Source organism: Arachis ipaensis, chromosome B01 (assembly GCF_000816755.2).
Source record: "Arachis ipaensis cultivar K30076 chromosome B01, Araip1.1, whole genome shotgun sequence".
Taxonomy (NCBI): domain Eukaryota; kingdom Viridiplantae; phylum Streptophyta; class Magnoliopsida; order Fabales; family Fabaceae; genus Arachis; species Arachis ipaensis.
Genome location: NC_029785.2, coordinates 52228754 through 52240410, shown reverse-complemented (window position 1 = coordinate 52240410; position 11657 = coordinate 52228754). Strand labels below are relative to the sequence as shown.

The 11657-nt window shown below is 34.1% G+C and overlaps 2 protein-coding genes across 4 annotated transcripts in view; one reads left to right on the top strand and one right to left on the bottom strand.

The window, feature by feature from the left end:
* LOC107606915 (uncharacterized mitochondrial protein AtMg00810-like) lies at positions 516-1621 on the top strand. Its single transcript, XM_016308920.1, has 2 exons — positions 516-598; positions 994-1621. Exons 1-2 carry the CDS (start codon positions 516-518, stop codon positions 1619-1621), a joined length of 711 nt encoding a protein of 236 aa, XP_016164406.1.
* The window catches only part of LOC110270020 (ribulose bisphosphate carboxylase/oxygenase activase 2, chloroplastic-like), a 6870-nt gene continuing 1959 nt past the window's right edge, over positions 6747-11657 (bottom strand). The window contains exons 2-3 of one of the 3 annotated variants that reach the window (XR_002359014.1): positions 9283-9288; positions 6747-7083 (exon numbers count right to left, since the gene is read on the bottom strand). Coding sequence is in view for 2 of the 3 variants with exons in the window: in XM_021118366.1 (XP_020974025.1) it covers positions 6838-7083; positions 7264-7314 (297 nt within the window). In the remaining variant the exon portion in view is untranslated. Of the gene's footprint in view, positions 7084-7263; positions 7659-8032; positions 8220-9282; positions 9289-11657 lie in introns of those variants that run through there. The other 2 variants (XM_021118366.1, XM_021118397.1) reach the window with 2 other exon arrangements.

Genomic DNA, 11657 nt, shown 5'->3' with positions numbered 1-11657 from the left:
GTACCTTCTTTAGCAGCTGAATCTATTTTACCCTCTGATCCTCACTTACTTCCAATCATTCTATTACTAAATATAAACACTGCTTAGCCTTCAAACAAATCCTCCTAACATTGCCAATAGTTCCTCCTTCAATACTCCAAATCTTACACCCACACCTATCCCAACTGTGTCTAACACCAGCTCACATTCAAAAATACAAACAAGATATTCATCAACCCCAATCTCAAATAGAAACAGCCTCACCAACAACAATTTTCTTTCCACAACAGCTATAACACCTTTAGCTCCATCCGCAACATCGATTCCTATTCCCATTTTAGACCTGGAAATGCTACTTCCCTTTGTTGATGATCTCTCAGTTACAGCACCACAAAGTTCAAATATCCATCCTATGACCACAAGAAGCAAAGGTGGAGTTCTTAAGCCTAGATCCTTTCTCGCCAGTGTTGAACCAAGGACAGTCCGAGCTACCCTATCCATGCATGAGTGGAAGGCTGCAATGGATGCAGAATACAATGCAATCATACAAAACCAGACATGGAAATTGGTTCGTCTTCCTTAGGACAGAGAAGCAATGGGCAGCCGATGGGTCTTTCGGGTTAAATATAACTTGGATGGCAGCTTACAAAAGTATACAACTCGTCTAGTGGCTTAAGACTTTTCTCAAATGCCAGGCTTTGATTTCACCAAAACGTATAGCCCAGTGGTGAAACCTACTTCAATCCGGATTGTGCTCACTTTGGCATTGTCCAAAAATTGGAAGATTAAATAGCTTGATGTCAATAATACATTTTTACATGGTGACCTGGCTGAGGATGAATACATGAAGTAGTTGAAGGGTTATGAAGTTGGAGATGGCAGTTTAGTATGCAAGCTCACCAAGGCTCTCTATGGTTTGAAGCAGGCACCAAGAGCTTGATATCACAAGTTGTCTACAGCCCTGCAGCACCTTGGTTTCAATGCAACAAAGTCTGATGTCACTATCTTTACCAGGTTCAAAAATGGCTCTTCGTTGTTTGTCCTAGTGTATGTAGCTCATACAATCATAATTGGAGACTCTAATGATGCAGTTTTTCTAGTAATTCAGCAGCTGAATGTCAAGTTTGCGTTGAAAGATATGGGTGAACTTCATTATTTTCTTGGGATCCAGGTTACTAAGACTATTGGTGGTGGTCTGGTATTGTCACAAGAGAAATATGCCAAGGACCTGCTTAAGAAAGTAGATATGGAGAACTGCAAGCCTTGTAATACACCTCCACCTTCTTCAGTTAAATTTTTTTACTTTCGAGGTTCAGCATTCAAGGACCTTAAACTCTATAGATCAGTGGTGGGCAGTTTAAAATATCTTACAGTCACTCGTTCGAAATTAGCATATTGTGTAGGCAAGGTCTCACAGTTTATGCAAAATCCCTTAGATGAACATTGGAAGCTAGTTAAAAGAGTACTGAGGTATATGCAGGGGACACTCAACTTTGGTTTAGACTTGTACAAAACAAGTGTCCAGCATGTTAAAGTCTATAATGATTCTGACTGGGGAGGAGACCCGGATGATAGGAAGTCCACTGACGGCTTCTGTGTCTTTCTTGGAAGCAATCTAATATCGTGGAGTTCGAAGAAGTAAGGTGCTATTTCCAGGTCCAGTACTGATGCGGAATATAGGGTTTTGGCTGACATAATTGCTGAGTTAATTTGGATCAAGAACCTTATGATTGAAATAAGAGTTGTACTCTCAACAGCTCCATCAGTTGATTGTGATAATTTGAGTGTTGTGTTGTTGGCCACAAATCTAATTACACATTCAAAGTCCAAACATTTTTAGACTGATCTTCATTTTGTCCGGGATTATGTCACTAAGAAGGTTATTCAAGTGAGTCATGTCCATGAAACTATACAGCTAGTTGATGTGTTGACGAAACCATTGCCAAGTGCTGCATTTCTGGAGTTCAGATAACTGTTGGTTGAAGATTTGAATATAATGGTGACAGTAGCGCAAACAGACTCAACGGAGGAGATCACAAAGGGGAATCAAAGAGTTGTGAAAATTCAGGAGGTGTAAGCAGCAACAATCATGATAAAGAACAAAATGCATAACTTCAAACTGTGATAGCAGAAGAAGAACAACTCAACAGTAGCGGTCATGATATCAAGTTGACAAATAAAGGAAATAAGACTGGAACACTAGAAGAGAAGCTGAGCAGTAGAGGTCATGATAGAGTGAACTAACTAAACAAAATTGTTTAATTTGGTTAGTGTTGGTATTGCTATTAGTGTTAACTGAATTAGTTAGTGATGCTGATAGATAGTTTGTGATTGTTAGCATTGTGGTTAGTTAGCTTGTGATTAGTTTGTGATTGTTAATAGAATTAGTTAGTTTAGTTTGTGTGACTTATAGTGTGACAGCTGACACTCTCTTGCTATAAGTAGCTAGAGTTAAGCCACCATCATTACTTTACTTTCACTTTACCAAAATTCAGATCAAGAATTAGTTCTCTTTTTCTCCTTTCACTCTCTCTTTATTCTGTAAATTTTTTCTCTTTCTTCTTTTCTTGCTTGAGCCTGATATCTTTTAAAGAGAATAAGTATATGATTTCGATATTTTTATCGAATCTTTTCTACTGATTGCAAAGATTTTATTATTGCAATTTATTTATGATATCTTGATATTTTTTATTGATTTCTCATTTCTCCCTTTTGTAAGACTTTTTTAAAGTAATTCCTCGTAAATTTTTTCTGAAGTATATGTAGGTAATTCTAGAATGCAAATAGAAGGATGTGATTGTGGGCTTCAAGTTTTTTCTCATTTCCTTTATTATGAAGTGTGGAAGCATAAGCAGACTACGCATTTGTTGGCTTAATTCGTCAATTTTTGTAGTGTTTTCTATCAGTAAAAATATATTTTCATTGAATTCTAAATTATATAATTGGTCTATTTTTGTGTGAAACATAACTTACTAATTGCTCTTGGTTGCTTTTGTGGTTCTTCAATTTTCTGTCTAACTAATATCTTGGCATATTTATCATTTGGGATTTGAGTTACCTACCTTCCAGTTTCCTACTTTATCATGTCACCTGATGGCGTTTGCACATTGCCATTGAATTTGTTTGGAGATGATGCAATCTTGACACGTGTATCTTGTATTGAATAGCATCAAGTTGTATTATCTAAGTTTTGTTAATAACTTTATCCATATATATTGTTAAAAAAAGATATTAATAAAATAATTAAAATTATAATAATAAAAAATAACTTTGTTGTTTAACTTAATTCTTAAATTTCTAGCCCGACTCCAAGTTGTTCAAGAATAGTGGCGTTGAGTTTCTCGACCCTTTGCCTTAAGATTAGTTAGTTATATTTCTCGATAAGTTGTTCTTTTTCTTTTTCTATGAAGCTTATCCCCCATCGTCTCACTGGCCGACCTTGACCCTTGTTATTTTGAGGTCATATTTAGTATTTAGAGTTTGCCTCGGTGCGGGCCGCGAGAGTGTATTGGTAGTATTTAGGAGATAAGTGCAAATGTATGTAGGACTATTAGAACACTTGAAGTGAAACTAATTAAAGTTTTAAACTTCAATAGACTCAAACATATGATTTAATTTCACTACATGAAATCAATTTGCTCTTATTAGCTTTACTTGCTATGTAATAAAACAGTTTTAACCGATGAATTTATGATTCTCTAACAATCTACTTTTACACTACATATATATTGCTATCACTATCTCACACTCTGAGATCTTTCTTACATTGAATTGAATTCAACTTGATTCCCAAATCTTGAAGCGACAGCTATTGACCAGAACAATAGGCTGGAGAGACATATAGGAGTGTGAACATAACACACTACAAGAAAACAAGCTTTTTGCTACGCTTTTAAAGCGTGGCGAAAAGTTCAAAAAAGCATAGCGATATCTCTATCGCCATGCTTTTGGTGACCTATCGCCATGCTTTTTTTCTTGCCACGCTTTTAAAGATCGCCACGCTTTAAAAGCGTGGCCATATGTGTGAAATATGGCTACGCTTTTAAAGCGTGCCAATATCAAGATATGGCTGCTTTTAAAGCGTGCCAATAGCATGCCATATGGCTACGCTTTAAAAGCGTGCCAATAGCAAGACATATGGCTATGCTTTTAAAGCGTGCCAGTAGCTAGAGATATGGCTACGCTTTAAAAGCATGCCAGTAGCTAGAGATATGGCTACGCTTTAAAGCGTAGCGAAAAATGGCTCCTGTACGGAATAGCTATGCTTTTAAAGCGTGGCTATAGGTTTGTTCAAGTTCAATTATTTTTTTTTTAATCTTCATAATAAAATCTAGCAGAATTAATAGATAATGTAAAATTTAGACAATATAAAACCTTCATAACAATTTTAATTACTATTAATAATATAAAACCTGGTGAATTCTACCATGTAGAAGAAAGATTCTTTCTATATGTGTAGAAATTTGTTGTCATGTTTTGAGAAGAACAAGTGTCTAGAAAGAAAATACAATTATAACTATAGTGGAAGACAAAAGCTGATATATGGACCCCACTGCAATGAATTAATTTCATCAATAATTTAATAATATAAAGTTAATTAGATATTAATGATGAATGATAATGATGGGCTGGTTTTTGTTTTTTTTTTTTTAATGGATTTAAGTTTTTGGGCCAGGCCATTTTTTTAGAATAAAAAACTTAAACCATCTAATTTTAATCTCTAATAATAAACAACAAACCCTGGTTTCTTAATTATAAAACTTAAACTAATCCAATCTTGAGCTCTAAACCATCCAACCCTAAATTCTAAACAATATATTTCTAAATTTTAAATTTTAAAATTTTTTACACTAAAACCTAAATCCTAAAGCATCTTACACTAAACCCTAAATCAAGTAACAATAAATTTGAATACATTTTATTCTTTATTCATTTTATTTAAATATTATATATATAAAGCACATAATTATTTTTTAAAAAATTTTTATAAGGTTCAATTTTTTAAAAGATTCATTTTTATAATAGTACTTATCATTTCATAATTTTAGAACGAATTAAATATAAAAAGAAATAAAAAAATAGCAATAAAATTTACCTAAATGAATCATGAAAGAATGATATCATATCATATCCAATAATAGATAATACTCTACTAAATCTTTATATTAACTAATTTAATGTATAAAAGTGACAACATTTATTTTAAGGATAAATTACATAAATAAAGTGAATGAGTTTCAAATTTACATGAATGTTCAATTACATGTGATTCGAATTAGTAGGTGTATTAGTAAATGGAATTTATTGAAATCAATTTACTATGAACAAATATTTTAGTGAAGACTATCTCATGTAAATCGAATCTATTCCATTTAATTTAGGTAAAACGAAGTCAATAGCTTCGATTTAATAGGAGCAGCTTCTATGGAGATAAATCGAAACTATAATAATCGAACCACACTCAAAGTAAATCAAATTCATGGGTTTAGATTTAATGATTTTGACAAAAATTTGTAATAAATTCATATAACCATTTTGCATTTTGGACATTCATATAAATTTAGAACGCATTCAGTTTGTTTATGTGATTTACCCTCGTTTTAATCTTTCCGGTCACACACACACACAGATATATATGAATCATTCTAAATTAACATCCATCTAACATATTCTTTTTGTGATCATTTTTACATCAATAAATTATTTATTGTCAAGCATGAATATAACTTGTTAAATAACATGATGCCATTTAGTAAAATACTCATAAAAAAACATACATATTTCATTTTTTAGTAAAAATTATAAATTATATTTTAAAATTCTAACAACTATATTAACTAAATATATTCAAAATTTTTACCAAGGTTTTACGAAAAGAATTCTAATTAAACACTAAATTCTATCATCGATTTACAATTGTTACAATACAAAAATTTTATCACGTACCAAAAATATTATCATCAAAATAAATCCTAAACGAACCAAAATTAAATTCTAAATGCTAAACCATTTTATTCTTGTGCACTATTATAATTTTTTTATAACGTAAATTATGTATCTTACTACACAAATTAACCATATAACTAATGATTAATTTACCTACTACAAAATTAACCATATAACTAATAATAAAATCACAACTAATGAATGATTATAGTCTAAAACATTATTAACAATAAGATTATTAATAGTATTAGAATAAAAATAATATGTGCAAAAGACTAAACTAATATTTTCAAGAACACAAAATACATCTTTTATGACAAAAAAAAAAGTGTCCACTTTTCATAAAAAAAAAATCAATCAACACCTACATCTACACAGAAATAATTAATTAAGACCTAAACAAAAATAAATTCAAATAACTCCCAAATCCATAAGATGTTATGTTTATTATTTTGGTTTTTCATAAAAAAAATTTAATTAAGACCCAAATCCAGAGAAAAAAAATGGCCTGACCCAAAAACTTAAATCCATTAAAGAAAAAAAAACAAAAATCAGCCCATCATTATCATTCATAATTAATACCTAATCAACTTTACATTATTAAATTATTGATGAAATTAATTCATTGCTGTGGGGTCCACATATCAACTTTTGTCTTCTACTATAATTGTAATTGTATTCTCTTTCTAGACACTTGTTTTACTCAAAACATGACAACAAATTTCTACATGTATAGAAAGAATCTTTCTTCTACATGGTAGAATTCACCATAAAACCTTCATAAACTTGTACACTAAATATAGTGGTTGATCACATGACAAGCTCTAACAAAAAGTCAAAGTGAGAACAGCTACCCATGAATTTGTAATACATGCATTACAATTCCAACAACTATTACATTATCTACTTCCTTTAAAAACTACAAAATACCCTTCCTTCTTGTGATATCTTGCTGGTCATTTGAGATATCATAGGCCAACCCTTTGCATCTGTCCTTATCTGTCTGCTTGTCCTCATCGATCGCCACAATCTTAAAGCTTCCGGTGGAAACCTTGCTGATGTTGGGGATTCTTGATGAACCTTCTTTAAGCTGCTTCCAAAGAAAGCTGATGAATTGGGAACTGATGAAGCCACAGCTCCAGAACCATTCAAACTCGCCTGCAATGTAAAATTACATTATTCTCTTGTTATTTAAGAGTTACTTTTCCACCTAACAATCAAGTAACACAAGGAGAAAAGTGTGTTGATCTGCCAAAGAGACAAGATACTTCAGTTGAATGTATTGAATAAGAAACGAGGACCATCATTTAAATGAGTTACGTGATGAAAAATACTAACCAGAATTATCATAGCAATGACGAGAAGGGGCTCCGACCAAAGAACTGACATGAATAATCCATTTAGATCAAAATAGTTTTAACTAGAGAAGCTTTTCCAATTCATCCTCAGAACAGTGTTAAGCCTCTCAGCGAGATATACACCGGCCACTGCATCAGAACATTCTCAGTAAGAAATGATACATGAAGAGAAATTCAAGAATATCAAGACTGCCATTCAACCACACAAGGAGATGTTTCAATGAATATAATAAAGATGTTTAAATGGAATTACAAATCATGGAGAGATTCATTGATGTCTTCAAGATTTAGTGACTTCCACACAGATGTTTATGAATATTACATAACTAGACATCTCAGTTTTTTAAGCTCAAATATCAATGATTCACCTACTTAATAACTTATTACAACACTGTCATACTCTCAAGTCCTAAACACATTGCTACATTGTTGCTACATTCATTTAGTAGATCAAACAATCAAAATGATATTTCATATCAGAATCACTCACCACCGGTTATTGGTTAAGATAATCCTAAACAAATATATCTAGTTCGGTAGGCCCTCTCCCTTATATGACAAGTTTAGAAATGCTCACAATGATCAAAGCAAATACGACAAGAGAGAAAAAGGATTTGCACACATGAAATAAAAAATCAAATCATAATGAAAAATAGTAATCTGAATTTCACATAAAAATTGCACACTATGAATAGGAAAGAAGCTATAACTAACTACATGAAAGGTAACAGATCATATTCATACTTGATTAGAGTTCCTTTGATAGCTCCTATGGTTGAAACTGAAGCTGCCATGGCTGTGTTATTGTCCTTGTAGCAGCAGAGAGTAATTGTACTTACTACAGAAGAAATAATGAACACTATAAAGACTTATTATAGTGGCTAAGTTGAGTTTAAAGAAAGGAATATTAGGGAATATCTTTCAAGATTGGTTGTAGAATCCTTAACATCCACACAGTGAAGATTAGTTTTTAAGCCACGTGGCAGACATATGTTGCCTCCAAGATATAATAAGTTACCCTTACGAGACATATATTAGAATTGCTAGCCATTTAAAAGAATTCAGAAACAGCAATTACCATTTACCAACATGCCATGCCATGTGATCCAATCCAACAACTGTGCGAAGCAAAGAAAGTGACAGTGAAATCATTAGAGTGCTTGAGCATTACCCTTCCTTTGGTAATAGCTATTACCAGTAGAAAAAATGCTAGATTTTAATTAATAACATCAAATACATGAACAATTTTGTATTTTAAAAGAATTTCTTTAGAGCACTAATTGGATTGAATTTTCTTTTTAAAACTTATAATGCGAGAAACTGAGAATTATAGCAAAGAAATGAAAATAGCAAAGAAGCAGCAAAACAAAAAGTAAAAAGAAACTATAGAAATGACTGTCAATAGTTGAAAAATGAAATGAATATTCCATATGAAACGATAACAAGATTGTTACCTTTTAGTGCACGAAATTGTGATCTCAGGCAACGGCGTCAAAAAACTCTGTACGCACGTCTTAATAAATTGTTTTTCATTCACAACTTTTGAGCTTGAATGTTACACGTTCAGAGGCTCTTTCTGGAGTTGAACGCCAGGTTGTAACGTAATTCTGGCGTTCAACTCTGGTTTGTGACGTGTTTCTGGCGTTTAACTCCAGACAGCAGCGTAGAACTGGCGTTCAATGCTCTTTTATGTCATTTAAATTTGGCCAAAGTATGGACTATTATATATTGCTGGAAAGCCCTGGATGTCTACTTTCCAACGAAATTGGAAGCGCGCCATTTTGAGTTCTGTAGCTCTAGAAAATCCACTTTGAGTGCAGGGAGGTCAGAATCCAACAGCATCAGGAGTCCTTCTTCTACCTCTGAATCTGATTTTTGCTCAAGTCCCTCAATTTCAGCCCGAAAATATCTGAAATCACAGAAAAACACACAAACTCATAGTAAAGTCCAGAAATGTGAATTTAACATAAAAAATAATGAAAACATCCCTAAAAGAAACTAGATTCTACTAAAAACATGCTAAAAACAATGCCAAAAAGCGTATAAATTATCCGCTCATCACAACACCAAACTTAAATTGTTGCTTGTCCCCAAGCAACTGAAAATCAAATAGGATAAAAAGAAGAGAATATACTATAAATTCTAAACTATCAATAAAACATAGCTCCAATCAGATGAGCGGGAATTGTAGCTTTCTGCCTCTTGAATAGTTTTGGCATCTCACTTTATCCATTGAGGTTCAGAATGATTGGCATCTATAGGAACTCAGAGTTCAGATAGTGTTATTGATTCTCCTAGTTCAGTATGATGATTCTTGAACACGTCTATTTTATGAGTCTTGGCCGTGGCCCTAAGCACTTTGTTTTCCAGTATTAACACCGGATACATAAATGCCACAGACACATAATTGGGTGAACCTTTTCAGATTGTGACTCAGCTTTGCTAAAGTCCCCAATTAGAGGTGTCCAGTGTTCTTAAGCACACTCTTTTTTTTTTGCTTTGGACCTTGACTTTAACCGCTCAGTCTCAAGTTTTCATTTGACACCTTCACGCCACAAGCACATGGTTAGGGACAGCTTGGTTTAGCCGCTTAGGCCAGGATTGTATTCCTTTAGGCCCTCCTATCCACTGATGCTCAAAGCCTTGGGATCCTTTTTGTTACCATTGCCTTTTGGTTTTAAGCGTTTTTGGCTTTTTGCTCTTGCCTCTTGGTTTTAAGAGCTTTTGGCTTTTCGCTATTTTTTTTCTCTGCAAGCTTTGTTCTTTGCTGCTTTTTCTTGCTTCAAGAATCATTTTTATGATTTTTCAGATTATCAAATAACATGTCTCCTTATCATCATTCTTTCAAGAGCCAACATATTTAACATTCTTAAACAACAACTTAAAAAGACATATGCACTGTTCAAGAATTCATTCAGAAAACAAGAAGCATTGTCACCACATCAATATAATTAAACTAAGTTCAAGGATAAATTCGAAACTCATGTACTTCTTGTTCTTTTGAATTAAAACATTTTTCAATTTAAGAGAGGTGATGGATTCATAGGACATTCATAACTTTAAGACAATGTTACTAACTACTAATGATCATGTAATAAGACACAAACATAGATAAGCACTTAACATAGAGAAAATGAAAAACAGAGAATTTAAGAACAAGGAATGAGTCCACCTTAGTGATGGTGGCGTTTCCTTCTTGAGGAACCAATGATGTCCTTGAGCTCTTCTATGTCTCTTCCTTGTCTTTGTTGTTCCTCCCTTATTGCTTTTTGATCTTCTCTAATTACATGAAGGATGATGGAGTGCTCTTGATGTTCCACCCTTAGTTGTCCCATGTTGGAACTTAATTCTCCTAGGGAGGTGTTGATTTTCTCTCAATAGTTTTGTGGAGGAAAATGCATATGAGGCATCTCCGGGATCTCATGGTGATGAGCTTCATGCGCCTCTTGAGCTCCATGAATGGGCTCTCTTGCTTGCTCCATCCCTTTCCCTTTTCTAGAGGATTCTCCGGTCTTGGGTGCCATCAATGGTAATGGAAAAACAAAAAGCTTATGCTTTTATCACACCAAACTTAGAGTTTTGCTCGCCCTCGAGCAAGAGAAGAAAGAAGAGATGAAGAAGAAGAAGAAATGGAGGAGAGGGAGAGAGATGTGTTTCGGCCAAGAAGGGGAAGAGAGGGTTGTGTTGTGTGAAAATGAGGAGGAATGGAGGGCTATATATAGGGAAGAGAGGGGGGTAAGGTTTCGGCCATATAGGGTGGGTTTGGGTGGGAAATAGATTTTGAATTTTGAAGGTAGGTGGTGTTTATGAGGTAGGTTTATGGGGAAGAGTGGATGGATGTGAGTGGTGATAGGGAAGAGAGATTGAGGTGATTGGTGAAGAGTTTTGGAGAAGAGTGTTTATAGGATTGTGTGAAAGAGGGGTGAGAAGAAGTGAGTGGAGGTAGGTGGGGATCCTGTGGGGTCCACAGATCCTGAAGTGTTCAAGGATTTACAACCTTGCACCAAATTAGGCATGCAAAATGCCCTTGCACACAACTCTGGGCGTTCAGCGCCAGATTGGTGCTTGTTCTGGGCGTTGAACGCCCATTTGTTGCCCATTTCTGGCGTTGAACGCTAGAACCATGCTTGTTCTGGGCGTTCAGCGCCAGCTCTTCTCCAGGGTGCAATTCTGGCATTCAATTGCCCAGATGCTGCCCATTTTGGGCGTTCAGTGCCAGAACCATACTCTGTTCTGGCGTTGAACGCCAACCAGATGCTTCTTACTGGCGTTTAAACGCCAGTAAGGTCTTCCTCCAGGGTGTGATTTTTCTTTTGCTGTTTTTTATTCCGTTTTCAATTTTTATATTTATTTTGTGACTCCACATGATCATGG

What these genes read in the sequence shown, in the direction of transcription:
- LOC107606915 (XM_016308920.1), top strand. Translation starts at nt 516, where the DNA reads ATGCAATCATACAAAACCAGACATGGAAATTGGTTCGTCTTCCTTAGG. An exon ending in GCAGCCGATGGGTCTTTCGG is followed by an intron (nt 599 to 993) that starts GTTAAATATAAC and finishes TATCTTTACCAG; the next exon opens with GTTCAAAAATGGCTCTTCGT.